The sequence below is a fragment of the Convolutriloba macropyga genome, chromosome 7 (genome assembly GCF_964194025.1).
Source record: "Convolutriloba macropyga chromosome 7, txConMacr16.3, whole genome shotgun sequence".
Taxonomy (NCBI): Eukaryota; Metazoa; Xenacoelomorpha; order Acoela; family Convolutidae; genus Convolutriloba; species Convolutriloba macropyga.
The window spans coordinates 67,338,818-67,357,612 of NC_134474.1; the positions used below are offsets into that span (position 1 = coordinate 67,338,818).

The 18,795-nt window shown below is 38.3% G+C and overlaps 1 protein-coding gene across 1 annotated transcript in view; it reads right to left on the minus strand.

Annotated features, from left to right (window-relative positions):
- LOC142343278 (uncharacterized) overlaps positions 1 to 18,795 on the minus strand; it is a 42,359-nt gene that overhangs the window by 7,127 nt on the left and 16,437 nt on the right. Inside the window, exons 6-7 of the mRNA XM_075395069.1 lie at positions 18,381 to 18,682; positions 3,680 to 3,916 (exon numbers count right to left, since the gene is read on the minus strand). Of these exons, the coding sequence (XP_075251184.1) occupies positions 3,680 to 3,916; positions 18,381 to 18,682 (539 nt within the window). The remainder of the gene's footprint in view (positions 1 to 3,679; positions 3,917 to 18,380; positions 18,683 to 18,795) is intronic.

Below are 18,795 nucleotides of genomic sequence, written 5' to 3' on the forward strand. Positions count from 1 at the left end.
GTATCAAGGCCAGAAAACTTCAGGCTTAAAACCGCAATCGAGACTAAATTTTAAATCAATAGAATGAAGAAACACTCTTTCTTTGCTGATACTAAGCTACAAGTTGACCAAGTTAAGAAAAAAATAGAGGAAAAGTTCATCAAGCCACTATTTATTTAATCAATTATTTTTAAAAGTCGAAACGATCATAAAATTTCAAGTAAAAAAATAAATGCATTAGCTTAGAGCTGCTTAAGAACTAATTGGACCTATCACTCCTGAGCTTTGATTTGATACGTTCTGTTCTTTATTATTAAAAAAAAGGTCTTTTTTTAAAAAACAAAAAGACAGACTGATTACAATCCGAATTCTTATTGGATTGTAACAGTCCAAGATTGTCCAAAAACTAGCCCTGCTAATTCCTATTGTCCGTTAGGATCAATTGATTTTGCAAATGTTGCATATATAGATAATTTGTTAGTTAAAAACTCAAAAAATAAACTCTGCATTTTTGATAATCAACGAGTAAAGTTAGCAAAAGAAGGCAAAGTTTTAATTACAGAGCACTCTCAGTGGAAAATGAAGTAGGAATAGCCCCCTTTTCGGTCTACAAAGGTTTTATTAGTGTTGTTTGGGGTGTACTGCCGGCAAATTTAATCAAAGTGGACTAAAGTAGCCTATTTCGTGTTGTTTTTGATGAAAAAGGCTGAATTTTGAAATATTTATCCAGTTTTTGACCAAAAAAATTAAATCAGAATAATCAACAATGCTTGTTTGTCTTTAAAAATAAAACCAACGACACTTTAAACCAACAAATTTTATCAATATTGACGAAAATTTCGGAAAATGTGAAACATAGCTGGCAGATTGCCAGAAAATAGCCGCAATAGATTCGTAGATCGGCAGTCTAAAAAAAACAGGACCAAAAAAATTCGTCTTTTCATTGAAGGCTGATCTGTTATATTTTGATTTAAAATCTGTATAAGAAGTTATTGCTGCCTCTATTAGCTGATCTCAAATAACCTTCATTTAGAGTGACACACACCCATTTGACCTTATCTCTTTGAATTAAAGTGAATAAAAGTCAATTTCAAAGTGAGGAAGTCATTTTTGAGAGTGAGGTAAGTCAAGTGTGACCAAAAAATTAATCACTGGCATGAACAAAAAAACTCGCTCCACTAAGAGCGAAAAATGACGTCACACAAGCAATTCAGTTGAAATTGCATGAACGAATGAACAAAAAGTGGCTGTGACGTCATATGGTCGTAAAAATCATGACGACGAAATAAGAAAAAAACTAGAGAAGGCCAGTAATAGCCCAAGCTATCGCTGTGCGGCTATTAATAAAAACATAGCTGTGATAATGTGACTAGAAAACGTGAAAACCTGGCAAACATCTAGAAACAAAAAAAAATCTGAAATCTAGTTGTTTCACGGCTAGAAAACTTCAGGCTTAAAACCGCGATCGAGACTAAATTCTAAATCAATAGAATGAAGAAACCTTCTTTCTTTGTTGATACTAAGCTACAAGTTGACCAAGTTAAGAAAAAAATAGAGGAAAAGTTCATCAAGCCACTATTTATTTAATCAATTTTTTAAAAGTCGAAACGATCATAAAATTTCAAGTAAAAAACTAAATGCATTAGCTTGGAGCTGCTTAAGAACCTAAATGGACCTATCACTCCTGAGCTTTGATTTGATACGTTCTGTTCTTTATTATTAAAAAAGGTCTTTTTTTAAAAAAAAAAGACATACTGATTACAATCCGAATTCTTATTGGATTGTAACAGTCCAAGATTGTCCGAAAACTAGACCTGCTAATTCTTATTGTCCGTTAGGATCAATTGATTTTTTAAATGTTGCTTATATAGATAATTTGTTAGTTGAAAACTCAAAAAATAAAATCTGCATTTTTGATAATCAACCAAAGTTAGCAAAAGAAGGCAAAGTTTTAATTACAGAGCACTCTCAGTGGAAGATGAAGTAGGAATAGCCCCCTTTTGGGTCTACAAAGGTTTTATTAGTGTTGTTTGGGGTGTACTGCCGTCAAATTTAATCAAAGTGGACTAAAGTAGCCTATTTCGTGTTAATTTTGATGAAAAAGGCTGAATTTTGAAATATTTATCCAGAGTTTTTGAACAAAAAAATTAAATCAGAATAATCAACAATGCTTGTTTGTCTTTAAAAATAAAACCAACGACACTTTAAACCAACAAATTTTATCAAAATTGACAAAAATTTCGGAAAATGTGAAACATAGCTGGCAGATTGCCAGAAAATAGCCGCAATAGATTCGTAGATCGGCAGTCTAAAAAAACAGTAAAAAAGACAGACCAAAAAAATTCGTCTTTTCATTGAAGGCTGATCTGTTATATTTTGATTTAAAATCTGCATAAGAAGTTATTGCTGCCTCTATTAGCTGATCTCAAATAACCTTCATTTAGAGTGACACACACCCATTTGACCTTATCTCTTTGACTTTAAGTAAATCCAAGTCAATTTCAAAGTGAGGAAGTCATTTTTGAGAGTGAGGTAAGTCAAGTGTGACCAAAAATTTAGTCACGCGAATGAACAAAAACTCGCTCCACTAAGAGATAAAAATGACGTCACGCATGCAATTCAGTTGAAATTGCATTAACGAATGAACAAAAAGTGGCTGTGACGTCATATGGTCGTAACAAAAATCATGACGACGAAATAAAAAAAACAAGAGAAGGCCAATAATAGCCTAAGCTATCGCTGTGCGGCTATTAATAAAAACATAGCTGGCAGATTGCCAGAAAATAGCCGCAATAGATTCGTAGATCGGCAGTCTAAAAAAAACAGTAAAAAAGACAGAGCAAAAAAATTCGTCTTTTCATTGAGGGCTGATGTGTTATATTTTGATTTAAAATCTGTATAAGTTGTTGCTGCCTCTATTAGCTGATCTCTGATAACCTTCATTTAGAGTGGCACACACCCATTTGACCTTATCTCTTTGAATTAAAGTAAATAAAAGTCAAATTCAAAGTGAGGAAGTCATTTTTGAGAGTGAGGTAAGTCAAGTGTGACCAAAAAATTAATCACGGGCATGAACAAAAAAACTCGCTCCACTAAGAGCGAAAAATGACGTCACACATGCAATTCAGTTAAAATTGCATGAACGAATGAACAAAAAGTGGCTGTGACGTCATATGGTCGTAACAAAAATCATGACGACGAAATAAAAAAAACCAAGAGAAGGCCAATAATAGCCCCAGCTATCGCTGTGCGGCTATTAAACAACGTGAATTCACTCTACTTTTCTCAGAAGTTTAAACCTCGATAACTCCCTGTAGAACACGAAAAATAAAATATTTTTAATTCCATATTCTACGCTGGACGCGCTTTTTAATGATACCAGTCTCAACTCTCTACGAAGAATATATCGATGGGCGAAAATTGACTGAACAAAATTACGCAAGCAAATTCCATTATTGAGTTTTTAATTTTAATCAAAAATTTCGTTTAAATCGTTTATTCTTCGGATCATTATAAGTCTGAACAAATGACGTAAAAAAACAGAAAAAATGAATTATTTTGAATAAAAACCCTAAGAATTGAAATTGAAAAAACCCTAAAACCCTCATTGAATTATTTACAACTTTATAGTAATCACTGCTGTAAATTAAAAAATGCATTATGAATACGTGATGTTGCGAGGCGAATCCTATCGACTAACCTCGACCTCTATCTCCACCCCTGAAGTTCCCTCGGTCACCTCCTCTGAACCTTCCACCCCTATCACCGCCTCGGAAGTTGCCCCGATCACCACCCCCTCTGCCTCTGAATCCACCTCCTCTGTCGTTGCCACGGAATCCACCCCTTCCTCTAGGAGACTGGGAGAACCTTCCTCCTCGATCACCGCCTCTGAAGTTACCGCGACCTCGACCTCGGTCAAAACCACCACGTCCGCCTCCTAAAAGAAATGACAAATTAGCTGCAACAAATTATCACGCTGAAAATGCTCAGTGCTGAAAAATGACAAGCGGAAAGGAGCGACGTATTTGGACCACAAGATATTGTTGCTCAGGTTTTTTCTAAATAAGTAAACTAAAATTATAATCAAAGTCAAAAGTTTGAACATACTTGGCACAAAAGAACAATATATACGGATCTTTCCAAGCATTCATATAATTTTAACCATGAAATCAAATAATATTAATTAAATTAATGAAATTGTTGTTTTCTTCCTAAAAGTAAGAATAATTTTGCAACGCTCTACTCTGCCATGCAAAGGTACAGGTTCATAATAAAAATAATTTACATTATTAATACTTTTTTGTTTCCTGATGACCTGAGGTTATATATCAACTTTTAAAAAGAGCAACATTGATTCAGGTCTGCATTTTTAAACACTTAAAATAAGAATCCCAATTAAGAGCGAATAAATACACCAAAACCGAGGATCTTCTTTTGTAGCTGACAAATTAACTTTTGAATCTGAACACCGAAGACATAACTGATTTAAGTTGACCGCAAGAAATTTCAAGAGGAGCAATTAACCGACTTTTAATTGCTAAATAATTGTCACACATGCGAGCTAGTGTGCGCTCAAATCCGCCTCGGGTCAGACCGTCACCAGACCAAAGTGACCTCTGATCAGACAAATTCCAGGCCATTGTCCAGACTAAAATGCGCTCGAAGTCTTTTCCAGACCATGTAATTCGAGCGCACCGTAAGCATGTATGCGCGCTCGAGGATGGTCTAATCAGAAGGCACTTTGGTCTGGACAACTCGACCTGGGTAGTTCAACCATCAGCTAGAGTAACTGCACATAACATGAATGAGGTGTAAGGTATCCAATAATTAAAACGTAGCTGAAATAGTTGAAAACATATTTAGGGCTGCTTACGCCATGAAAGAACCATTGATTGGCACGGTCAAAAATTGTTGACACGACTGCTGTTAGTTTGCTTAGCAGAGTCTAGCTTCGTAACAATGCATTTTAAAATTGATGGGAAAAGTTAAATTGAAACGCGTAATTGATTTATGGGCCAAAAGTTTGTCTGAAGCATGAATTATTTTTCGGACATACCCCCTTACCCTTTACAACTTGTGTCATTTGCCACTAAGCCCTTATTGTTATTAAAATTAATTTTTGAGAGTAAGGCAAGTCATCAATAGCCAAAAACTATTCAATTGAGAGCAAAAATGACTTCACGTACCAAAATTCACCTAGCTGAACGGTATAATGATGAAAAGGATACGGCGACAAATAGTGAACAAACAATCATAACAAACATATTCACGGAATGAAAAAAGCGGAAAAGCCAGAAAGACTTCAAGTGTCGGCATTTCTTAGAAAAAAAACACCTGAAACCAAAAAAACAACCAGTCCAATTCATTTTAGTTCAGCAAGCAATTATTTCGTTGTTCGCAAAGATTTAAAACATAAGGGCCTGAAGAAATGAATTTAAAAAGAAATGAAAGCGAAATTATTATTGAATCTGAAAGTTTTTCAATTTGTAGTGGCAACAAAAACTTTTCTGTTAAAAAGCATTAAACAAAAAGTTATTGAAGCATATTATTAAATGAGCACCGTTCAGGGTTGGACTCAGAGAAATAGCAAAATTTAGCAAAAAAAACCAAATAAAAGATAGCTGACAGATTGCCAGAAAATACACGCAATAACTTCGTAGATCTGCAGTCTCACAAAAACCAGTAAAGACAGCCCAAAAAATTGGTCTTTTCATTGAAGGCCAAGATGTTAAATTTTGATTGAGAATCTGTATAAGTTATTGCTGCCTCTATTAGCTGCTCTCAAATAACCTTCATTTAGAGTGGCACAAATTCACTTGATCTTATCTCTTTGAATTAAAGTAAATAAAAGTCAATTTCAAAGTCAGGAAGTCATCTTTGAGATTGAGGTAAGTCACGAGTGACCAAAAACTTAATCAAGCAAATGAGAAAAAACTCGCTCCAATCAGAGCAAAAAAGACGTCATGCACGCAGCACGCACTTCAGTTGAAATTGCATGAACGAAAAGCAGATTTGAAGTGGTTGTGACGTCATATGGTCGTAACAAAAATCCTGACGACGAAACAAAAAAACATAGCAGGACAAGCCCTGAAATACAATTCATAGAATTGCATTAATTAATGACCTGAAAACCATTTACTCCACCGACGAAATAAAAAACATAAAGGTACAAGTCCTAACGTACAATTCAAAGAGTTTTCATTGACTAAAAAAAAACTAGACCAACAACGGACTATGAGTAAGCATGTGAACGAAAAACCACTAGAAAACACAGAAACAATAATCGGAAAAGAAACTGAATTATTTTAACAAGCAATGGAGAAATTGGGCTACAAATAATTTCAACAATACTTTTGCAAAGTTATCAGATATGATCAAAACTAGGAAAAAGAGACCCGAAAAAAAAAACGATCGAGTTACCAAATTATCTCCACAAACGCAGACTCACAAAAGATCACAAGTATTATTCCAATAAACCCAAAGCCAAGAAACCCAGCAAAATCAAAATTTGAAGTTTTTCTGAAAAAAAATCTAAATCAACATCACGATGTGCAAAAAAAACGATTTGCAAGAATAAATAGTCGTTTACTCCGCATTGACTGCTCACAATTCACAATTCTTATGGAACATTCACCCGAGATAGAATCCAATTTGAACCAAACGAGAATCCGATCATTTAATTTCTTCGTTAAAAATATCTAACATGAAAATGAATTCAATAACAGTAAATTATCGAATCGCGACAATTAGCTCCGAAAGTAAGACAAATTTAAAATATTTCAGCTAATGGTTAGTCAATTTTTTTTAAAAAAACGGACTAACGGCAGAGGAATTCCTCTCGAATGGCAGGTGCGGCAATTTAATTCAGTGGGGGTGCAAACCACCCCCCCCCCCCCCCCCCAAAAAAAAAGGAGGAGTTCGAACCCACGGACTCCAGGTGCCATTCTTCACAACTCAGCAGTAATGGCTTTGAAATCTCCTCAATTACAGCAGCTTTTATTTTCATAGCAGTCTTAATCACTGAGTTTAGATCACTCAAAAATCAAGAAGACAAGAGCGAAGAAACTAGAGAGCGAAAAAATCATCAAAAATTAAAAAAAGATCGCGCAAACATTTCGCCTAAAAAGACAATCAGGTTTACAAAAACTTCATTCGAGAGCAATTAATAACAAACTGAACGGCAGTTCAATAATTGGAAATTTTGGAACCGCTGTAGTCTCCAGAAACACTTCAGCGGAAAGCCGAAAAACAGATTAATTAAGCGTGGTCACAGATCAAAACTTTGGTCACTTCAAATTATAGGCAAAAAGCAAAAAAATAGCGCATGCAAGTAAACTTTACAAATAACGTAAAAATAAAAGACACCAGCCCGATAAAAGATCCGCCATGGATTTAAAGAGCCAAGTAGAAGAGGGTGAACGTGGAATTATTGGGTTGATGACTGGGGGGGGGGGGGGGTAGATTAAAAACCGCCCTTCAATCCATGAAATTGTTTCCTCAAAACAGTTTCGTTCATCGCATACTTGGAGAGTAGTAAAGTTTTTAAAGAGTTTATCAGCCACTTAATGCCCTCTGGGCTTTACCTGTGTAACGGCTGCTCTCCTTGTGTTTCACAAAGAAAGTTTTACACCGCCCAGTTCGTTCTGAGTGGTTACAAAATCTGTCCGGATACTTCGTTTATGCAGTTCGCTTTTGTAACTGTATATCCGCTCTGCTGTACTTACCGTTGCATTAACTATTTTAGTTCGTAACTATTCGCTGATCTTAGTTTTTTCAACTATCAATTTGAACTGGGTTGCTACAGATCACACAATACGGGATCTCTTTATGTATACCAGTTCAATCCGATAGAAAAAACAAATCGAAGACAAAGATATATGTCTAAGACCTGTTTGTGCAAAAATATTTCAATTTAAACCTAAGTTGGCTTTTGCTGTTTGTACTCATAAGTTGAGAATACCAGAAGTTGGGGTTGTAACAGTTGAATTTCAGCTCCAAAAATTCGTTGATAAAAGACACAGTAACAAAATTTACTGCTCAAGAATAATATTTTGAATACAAGGCACAGTAACAATTTACTGCTCAGGAATATTTCTAGTTCAAAGCACAGTAACACGTTATTTACTGCTCAAGACAATTTGTTTTGCAATATTTTGCTGAGTTATAATTTCAGCCGTTTTCTGCGGCTACTACGTTGAGTTCTGTGTGTTGCTTTTTGTTATTTTCCCCTTTTCTCTTTTTTCTCACGTGACAAACTGTAACTAGAACTAGAACTATAACTATTATTAAATGACTAGGACAACAGAAAGTGTTTTGTTTCTATTTTCCCGCCTACGCAAGCTTAGCGAATTCAGCTTCAACATCGCCGGCCCTGTTTTCCTTCGTGAAAACATCTTCGTCCATTGATAGCACTGGAGCGAGCTTCACTACTGGCCTCTTGTAGTATCCATCTTTCGTTCGGATTGTCGCTGATCGAATCACTCCGTCGGAACCTTCAAATGTTTCGGTTATTCGACCCAGATCGTAATATCCACGTTTGTCACTGTCTTCCACTAACCACACAAGATCACCCTGCTGAAGACCTCTGTCCGTTGTGGTCTGCCATTTCTTACGACTGTTCAACGTTGGCAAGTACTCTTTATGGAATCTGTCCCAGATGAGGTCTGCGTAAGCTCGTGTTTGTCGGAAGAGCTTTCTATGATCAACAAATTGCTCTGCACCTGATAGATACGGTAAACAAAGGTTCTTGTTGCCAAGTAGGAAATGGTTTGGAGTAATAGCTTCTAAATCGGTAGCATCAGAACTGACTTGTGTCAGCGGTCTAGCATTCAGCATCTGTTCAACAAGACACATCGTGGTTGACAGAACATCCTCCGTGACTGATCGATTGCCCAGCACTGCGTAAATTGCCTTCTTGCAACTCCTAACCAGTCTTTCCCACACTCCTCCAAAGTGTGGTGCTGCAGGTGGGTTGAACTTCCATCTGACACCTTGTTGAATCAGATGTTCTTCAATTCGCACCTTGTTCCATGCTGCTATATACTCTGCCAGTTCTTTTTCAGCTCCAACGAAGTTTGTCCCGTTATCGCTAATCATTTTGACCGGTTTGCCTCTTCGTGCAATGAATCTCATAATTGCGTTCAGACAACTATCAGTGTTTAGTTTTGGTACAATCTCTATATGTACCGCACGTACAGTAAGGCATGTCAATAGACAGCACCAACGCTTTTCGTTTCTTCGACCAATCTTTACTGTGAATGGTCCGAAATAGTCTACGCCCACATTCGAAAATACTGTTGATGCGACTAATCGTTCTTCAGGTAGATCTGCCATTACTGGTGCCTTTGTTTGGGCTCTTCCCTTTCGACATCTAATGCATTTGTTTTTCATCGATCTCAAAGCATTTCGTATGCCTAGGATCCAGAATTTCTGCTGAACTATGTTTCTGACATGTTCAGTACCTTTGTGATGATTATTCTTATGTTAATTTTGCAAGAATAATTCAACTACATGGTGCTTCCAATGTAATAGTATTGGATGCTTGGTTTCGAAGTTCAATTGACTTTTACCTATTCTGCCCTGGGCACGAATAAGTCCTGGCTGGTCAAGGAATGGTGAAAACTGGAAGATTTTGCTGTTTTTTGGAATTTCCTTTTCAGCTTTGAGACATTTCATCTCTTCAGTAAACTGTTCTCGCTGCAGTAGTCTGAAGATGCTTGCTTGTGCACCCTCTCTTTCTTCAACACTTAGTGTTTATGTTGCCGGTTTGTGTTTTATAAATACGCGCTGTACGTATGTCATTGTCTTTACTAGTCGATTGAAACTGCTAAATCGTTCCCACTGAATCATCGGCTTCTTCTCTTCAACCTTTGCTGAGAAGACCATTTCGTCGTTTTGTTCGTCTGAAGCGAATGTTTAATTCAACTGTTCAGGCCATTCGTTCTCTCGTTGCTTCAACCAGGCCGGCCCAGTGAGCCATTCACTTCTCTTCGTCAACATTGACCGCTCGTGTCCCGATGTCAGCTGGATTGTTAATACCACTCAAATGATTCCACTGTGAAACATTAGTTGTGTCCAAAATCTCAGCCACTCTGTTTGCAACAAACACCTGTTGCTTACGGTGGGAGCTATGAAACCATTGCAGAACAGTAGTGGAGTCTGACCAAAAGTTGCAACTCTGAATCTTCAATTCGTGTTCCTTCACTATCTGTTCTTTAAGTCTCACCGCCATCACTGCTGCTTGTAGTTCCAAGCGTGGTATGGAAAGGTGTCGCATCGGTGCGACTCGGCACTTTCCGATTACAAATGCTAAGTCTGCTGAGTATTCTTTGGGCTTTGAACGTAGGTATGCCACAGCGCACATTGTGTCTTCAGATGCGTCGGCAAACACATGAAGTTCCCATTTGTCCTTGGCTGTGCTGAAGTATCTTCTATCAATGCTGGTTTCTGCTACTTCTGGAAGCTGCGCCTTCCACTTCAGAAACTCTTCTTCTTCGTTAGGTTCAACTGAGTTGACCCAATGTTGTCCATTTTTGCTCCAGATTCTCTTCAGGAGTCGTCTCATATGGACACTGAAAGGTGCAAACAGTCCAAGAGGATCAAACACTGAAGAAACTAGAGATAAGATCTTCCTTTGGGTGATTGGGGTCTCAACTTCTTTGCTTGTACCCCTACAAACCTGTAGACTATCATCGGTAATCGTCCACTGAAGCCCAAGCACCGATGACCCTTCCTGGCTGGGTTCTACTTCAACATGCTTTGTTTTGTTGATTGATCTTAAGTCCTCTGGGATTGCGTTGGTTACCACGTCGCTGTTGGTGATCCACTTCTTCAGTTCAAATCCATGTTTTGAGAGAAGGGGTTGCAGTTGTTTGAAAACCTTGATTGCTTCTTCAGGTGTTTCGATTGACTTGATGAAATCGTCCATGTAGAAGTCGTTTTGGATTGTTTTTGCTGCAATTGGGAACTCTTCTTCGTTATCGAGCGCTACTCGCTTCAGAGCGTAGTTGGCACATGTTGGTGAACTCTTTGCTCCGAAAACATGACGCTGATACTCGTAAATTTGCACAGGTTCGTTAATTGTTGGTCACCACAGGAATCTCAAGCAGCTTTTATCCCGATCAGGAACTTGCACTTGAAGAAACATTGATTCAATATCTGCGGTTAGGGCAATTGGTCCTTCTCGAAATCTGAATATTGTTCCGATCAACCCGTGTAGCAAATCGTGTCCGGCTAACAACTTGTCATTTAGGCATACATCCTTGTATTTTGCTGCAGCGTTGCAAACACGGCGAACTTTACCCGGTTGGTTGGGGTTTAGTACTGGATGGTGTGGCAAATACCATTCCTTTTCGAAAGTGCTTTTGACTTCCGATTTACCAAGGATCTTCACAAATCCCTTTTCAACATCTGTATTAATTGACTGTTGGTACAATTCTTCTAAATTTGGGTCTCGTTGGAAGCTTCGTTCCAGTGAGTAGAGCTGACCAAGGGCTGAGCCGTAGTTGTTTGGAAGACTGGGTTCTGGTTCATTCCAGAGCATGCCCACTTCGTACCGCTCGCCTGTAAACTTTGTAGTGCTCTCTAGAAACTTGAGCATGTTGCTCTTTCTTTGATTGACTTACAACATTTATTTTGGAAGCATAAGTTTCTATGTCCCACCATGATTGGATATTTTCTGCCACTTTCACATCTTCTGTGAAGGCAAAATGACAAACACTTTGACTTTTCTTGCCTGTCATGGGACCACTGACTACCCATCCTAATTCTGTTAACACGGCGAAAGGCTCACTTCGTGTTCCAATCTTATAGTCCAATGGACGTTGAATATCGTAGGCATCTTGTCCAAGTATGATGCCTACTTCAATCAGGTTGAATGTTCTGTTAGTGAGAACATTCAGGTGTCTGAACTAGTTCTTCAGTTCCTTGTAGTCATATGTTGTGTTTCCCAACAAGATTGATGGGTGTGCAAACGCTTCAATTGAATGCACCCTTGAATGTAGTCCCTTTATTGTGATAGGAACCTTCTCTGTCCTCAAATCTTGCGTCCCATGTATGCCAGCTATGTTTAAGGTAACGTCCGTGCCTTTAGCTTGTAGTTGTTCTTTAACGCTTTGATCGATAAACGATACTGTTGAACCACTATCGCGGAAAGCGTAGGTAGTCAACCTGTTACCACCACTCTGAACCGATACCGGAATTATTTGAAGAAAACTAGTAACTTGGTTACTCTGGTTGATTGTTGCTGCGCTTACGTTAACTGCGTGACTACCCTCGTCCATTTGGTTTTCTGAGTGTAGCAGTCTGTTGTGCTTTTTGGTACATCCATTTATACCGCACGGGTGGACTTTACAATCTTTGATTGCATGCCCTTTCCCCAGACATCCACAACATAAGCGTTCTTTCCTCACTGCCACGTATCGATCATTCACACTCATGTTTTTGAATGACGGACAGTTCCAAATTTTATGAGTGCCATCGGATAATGGACACTGATCGCTTTGCGATTGCTTGGTTTCTTGCAGGTTTGAACTTGCACTGAAGTTCGATGTCTTCGAGATTCGTTTTTCTCTATTTGTGTTGCGTCTGTCTTCTTTGCGTTCCCCTTTAAACGCTGAAAACCCTTCATGCACGAATGCCATTCGTGATAGCCATTTTTCAAACATGATTAGATCAGGCCAGTCCTCGTCTTTGTCACCGACGTAGAACCACCATTTTTCTTTAAGAACTTGTGGTAGCTTATCAACTGCCATGTACAATGTCGAACTTGATTGCAAATCACCAATATGTTTGTATTCTTTAAGCACGTTCACGAGGTTAGATATAATAACAGAAAAATTAATCAGGCTGGTTGAATCATGAGGCTTTGCTTGATTAGCATTTCGTAGGCTCTCGAGCTGCGCATCTATAATTACATCCGGTCTTCCAAATTTTCTTTCTAAAATGTTCCAGGCAGCACTATAAAACTGTCCAGAATAGCCCATTCCCGAGATTGCAGATTTTGGTTTGCCTGTTAGCAGAGTCTTCAAATGGCTCATTTTTTCTGAGTCGGGAATCTTGCGTTTATCTACTGTTGCTATGAACATGCTAGACCACTCAGGCCACTCCAGTGGGTTTCCATCAAAATTGTTCAACCTCAATTTTGGTAAACTACTGCTTGAATGTCCAGTGTTGTAGTGCCTTCCAGCTATCGGCGATATATCCCGCCCTTCAACACTTACTGAGCGTTCGCGAGAGTTTGGGTACCATGGGTAAGGCCTCTGCTTATTCTGTTCAGGGCTGACGTCAAAGCGAGCTCTTGGTCGAATTGGCGTTCGCGTGTCGTTCATCGAATTCGCCCACTCCGAGACATCTCTCCCTTTTGGGGTCCAATTGAAAGGTGACTTGTCACGCGCTTTAGTCGATTGAGAACGGAAGTCATCTTTCTCCAATGCTGTTTTTTGCAATTGGCGCTCTAGGTCTCGCTCTTTTTCCCGAAGCTGATGTTGCATCTCTAGTTCTTTCATTTGCATTTCTAGATCCAACCTCTTTGGATCAAATTGTGCTCGTTCGATTTGCAACTTTGCTTCAAATTCAATTTCAAATTCTTTCATTCGTTCTTCAACCCGACGTTTCACTGAAGATGCTTCCGAAGCGTTTTCTGTATCCTGGTTGATTGTCCGTGTAACCGTATTCGTCGTTGCATTGCTTGTGTTACTATGGTTTTGGTTAAACTCTGGAATTCCAACGTTTTGTTCTAACTGATGCACATTATTCGCAGGCGGTTGCTCTTCATTGGCATGAAGAGTTGACTGGCTTTGCTGGCTTGACATGTTTGTCTCTCCGTGGATATACGGTAACCACTCTGCGTTCAAATATTGAAAGTATTTTTCTGTCTCAAGTTTGCGTTTTAAAGAAATATCTGGGTCTCGGAGAGTCTCAGCTTTCTTATTCACGAGTTTTTGAGTGCTGTCGTCCAATTGCAGTATCTGCTGATAAAGAGTCTTGAGCTTGCTTGGTCGATCTCGATTCTCAATGAGCTCAAAACCTTCTTCCTGTTTCTCAATCCAGTTGTTTCGCAAGTTGTTGATCTGTCGATCCAAAACGCTTTGACTCTGTGACGGAGTCACTTCTTGTGTACTTTGGGACTGCAGCTTGAATCTCTACAGCTCCTTTATTTGTTTGCTTTAATTGAGTTTTGCTTTTCAACGTTCCTATTTGGTTTGCCTAATTGGCTTTGCGTTGTTGAAATGCTCGCTGAGTTTTGTTCTCGTTCGTCGATGACTTCGTCACTTCGACTGTTGGGTTGGACAGCAGTTTATTCCACTGTCCGGGTCGGCGGACCAAATGAAACGGCTGCTCTCCTTGTGTTTCACAAAGAAAGTTTTACACCGCCCAGTTCGTTCTGAGTGGTTACAAAATCTGTCCGGATACTTCGTTTATGCAGTTCGCTTTTGTAACTGTATATCCGCTCTGCTGTACTTACCGTTGCATTAACTATTTTAGTTCGTAACTATTCGCTGATCTTAGTTTTTTCAACTATCAATTTGAACTGGGTTGCTACAGATCACACAATACGGGATCTCTATGTATACCAGTTCAATCCGATAGAAAAAACAAATCGAAGACAAAGATATATGTCTAAGACCTGTTTGTGCAAAAATATTTCAATTTAAACCTAAGTTGGCTTTTGCTGTTTGTACTCACAAGTTGAGAATACCAGAAGTTGGGGTTGTAACAGTTGAATTTCAGCTCCAAAAATTCGTTGATAAAAGACACAGTAACAAAATTTACTGCTCAAGAATAATATTTTGAATACAAGACACAGTAACAATTTACTGCTCAGGAATATTTCTAGTTCAAAGCACAGTAACACGTTATTTACTGCTCAAGACAATTTGTTTTGCAATATTTTGCTGAGTTATAATTTCAGCCGTTTTCTGCGGCTACTACGTTGAGTTCCGTGTGTTGCTTTTTGTTATTTTCCCCTTTTCTCTTTTTTCGTGACAAACGTGACAAACTGTAACTAGAACTATAACTATTATTAAATGACTAGGACAACAGAAAGTGTTTTGTTTCTATTTTCCCGCCTACGCAAGCTTAGCGAGCTCAGCTTCAACATCGCCGGCCCTGTTTTCCTTCGTGAAAACATCTTCGTCCATTGATAGCACTGGAGCGAGCTTCACTACTGGTCTCTTGTAGTATCCATCTTTCGTTCGAATTGTCGCTGATCGAATCACTCCGTCGGAACCTTCAAATGTTTCGGTTATTCGACCCAGATTGTAATATCCACGTTTGTCACTGTCTTCCACTAACCACACAAGATCACCCTGCTGAAGACTTCTGTCCGTTGTGGTCTGCCATTTCTTACGACTGTTCAACGTTGGCAAGTTCTCTTTACGAAATCTGTCCCAGATGAGGTCTGCGTAAGCTTGTGTTTGTCGGAAGAGCTTTCTATGATCAACAAATTGCTCTGCACCTGATAGATACGGTAAACAAAGGTTCTTGTTGCCAAGTAGGAAATGGTTTGGAGTAATAGCTTCTAAATCGGTAGCATCAGAACTGACTTGTGTCAGCGGTCTAGCATTCAGCATCTGTTCAACAAGACACATCGTGGTTGACAGAACATCCTCCGTGACTGATCGATTGCCCAGCACGGCGTACATTGCCTTCTTGCAACTCCTAACCAGTCTTTCCCACACTCCTCCAAAGTGTGGTGCTGCAGGTGGGTTGAACTTCCATCTGATACCTTGTTGAATCAGATGTTCTTCAATTCGCACCTTGTTCCATGCTGCTATATACTCTGCCAGTTCTTTTTCAGCTCCAACGAAGTTTGTCCCGTTATCGCTAATCATTTTGACCGGTTTGCCTCTTCGTGCAATGAATCTCATAATTGCGTTCAGACAACTATCAGTGTTTAGTTTTGGTACAATCTCTATATGTACCTCACGTACAGTAAGGCATGTCAATAGACAGCACCAATGCTTTTCGTTTCTTCGACCAATCTTTATTGTGAATGGTCCGAAATAGTCTACGCCCACATTCGAAAATACTGTTGATGCGACTAATCGTTCTTCAGGTAGATCTGCCATTACTGGTGCCTTTGTTTGGGCTCTTTCCTTTCGACATCTGTTATATTTTGATATCTGATATCTGAAGGCTGATCTGTTATATTTTGATTTAAAATCTGTATAAGAAGTTATTGCTGCCTCTATTAGCTGATCTCAAATAACCTTCATTTAGAGTGACACACACCCATTTGACCTGATCTCTTTGAATTAAAGTAAATAAAAGTCAATTTCAAAGTGAGGAAGTCATTTTGAGAGTGAGGTAAGTCAAGTGTGACCAAAAACTTAATCACGCGCATGAACAAAAAAAACTCGCTCCACTAAGAGCGAAAAATGACGTCACACATGCAATTCTGTTCAAAATTGCATGAACGAATGAACAAAAAGTGGCTGTGACGTTTTAGGGTCGTAACAAAAATCATGACGAAATAAAAAACATAGCCGGACAAGTCCTGACGTACAATTCAAAGAATTTTCATAGACTAAAAAGAAAACTAGACCTAGAACGGACTATGAACGGATTGGGAAAACCATTTAGAAAAAAATCCAATCCAAAAAATCGAAAAAACAGTAAAAATCAAAGTGAAATTGCCGCATGTGAACAAAAAATCCACTAGCGAGAAAGCGAATTTTTGTTCAAACACCGTTTTCTCACTCTACTTTAAATTTAGAGCGAAAAAATTTCACGCCGCAAAACCAATCGCTTTTTCGCTCCACTTCCTGTTTCGGCGTGACCAAAATCACTACTCCAATTTGACTTCAAAAATCATGAAAATGTGTGAACAGATCTTAAAAAAAAACATAGCCGGAAGAATTCCGGAAACGACTCGAAGTGAAAATCCATTTAAACGCCATCCAACGACTCATCAAACAAAACGTGCTTTCACTAATTTATGATTATCTTGAAACAAAGTCATGAAACAAAAAAGTATAAACAATAAAACCAAATCTGTTAAAATATGATAAAAAATCTGATCAAATTTTGTTATAAATTGAGATCCCGAAAGAACTATCTCTGCCGAAAATAACTTCATCAAAACAACTAGTACTTAAAAAACCACTTATGCGAATTTTGAAAAAATACTCTAGGCTAAATTAAGGAAAAAAAGCTCCTAAAAAAATTTTCACTGAAAAAACTGGAAAAATTACTAAATTTTTCAATATTTCGAAAAACATATAAATCCACAAAAAATTCCCTTCAGCCAATAGAGTATCCAGATGATCGCAAAACAATAGGTAAGTCATAATAGGCAAAAAAAACTTAGCTAAAAACAGGAAAAAAGAAAAACCGCAAAAAATTAAAAATAGTTCCAATTTTCGCCAATTTTTTGTCATATTTCTCAACAAAAAAACGATTCTTACCCACAAAACTGCAACCAATTGTTATCATAAATTTTCTCAAGTAGAAGGGGTTTCTTCAATACCCATTTGAGCCAGTAGAACAAAATAATCGTCAAAAAAACGCAAAAATTAGCCCGAAAATCAGCAAAATACAATAAAAACCTCCGAATTATCATTAAATTCATATGAATTTCCAGAAACCCTCAAACCACTATCGAAACCAGCCTAAAATTAAAACAAAATCATAACCAAACCTCTTAACCAAAATAAATGAAAAAACTGCTTTAAAATGCCGCACGTGAACAAAAAAATTTCGCTCGCTTAGAGAAAAATTTTTCACACATCAATTTCTCGCTCTCTCAAAAACAGCGGTATGAACAAAAACCTCTCTCTTTTCGTTCCGCTCTTCACTTTTGTTCAGCGCCAAAATCACTCCAAATTTTTTCACGCGTTTCATTTCCCGTTTCAAAAATCACTCCAATAAAATTGATTAAAAAAAAGGACTTCTCCAATACTCCTCTTCGAGTCGTAAAAAAAGACAGCGCCCCAATACAATTCAAATTCTTTGAATTGTAAAAAACCAAGAGAAGGCCAATAATAGCCCCAGCTATCGCTGTGCGACTATTAAAAAGACCACAGGACTAATATAATTGCTACAAGCTTCGTTTGAGAGCAATTAAAACGACAGCTCCCCAATACAAATGAAATTCTATGTATTATAAAAAAAGAGAGCGCCTAAATCATAGTTGTTGAAGCTGCCGACTGTGTCACGGTATCAAGTGGATTTTCAAGGAAAACTTCCAACTGGTTTTTTTTTTAATTTTTCGACTGAAATTCACCTAATGTCAGCAAAAATTGCTTTCGCCTAAATATCCGAAACTGCGTAACGAACAAGAACTTCTCTGTGAGTCGTTATAACTAAGAAAAAGGCAAATAACAGCTCCTTAATATGACAACTCATATTCATATTTAGAGCTTGGAAAAGGATTGACAAAATAAGTAAAATTTACTGACCTCGGCCTCTAAAGCCGTTATTTGACTTGAACCCTCCTTCTTCTTCGTCTTCGTCGTCTTCATCTTCATCATCGTCATCTGCAACCTCATCATCATCATCTTCATCGCCCTCCTCATCGTCTTCGTCATCCTTGTCTACGTCATCAAAGATTCGCTTCCTCTTCTCAGCACTGGGATGGGGAGTGGGTTTCTGACTGTACTTCTTGAACTCAGCCATCTCCTCTTCATCGTCTTCATCCTCATCATCATCGTCGTCTTCTTCGTCGTCATCCTCAGCTGTTGGCTTCTTGGCTGGTTTCGCTCTGAACAACAGTAACCAAAAATAACCGACAAACATCAGGCGAATCGCTCTCAAACAACCGCCGAGCAGTAGCTGTGGCTTAGGGAGGCTAGCTTTAGCTTAATTGAGGGGGGT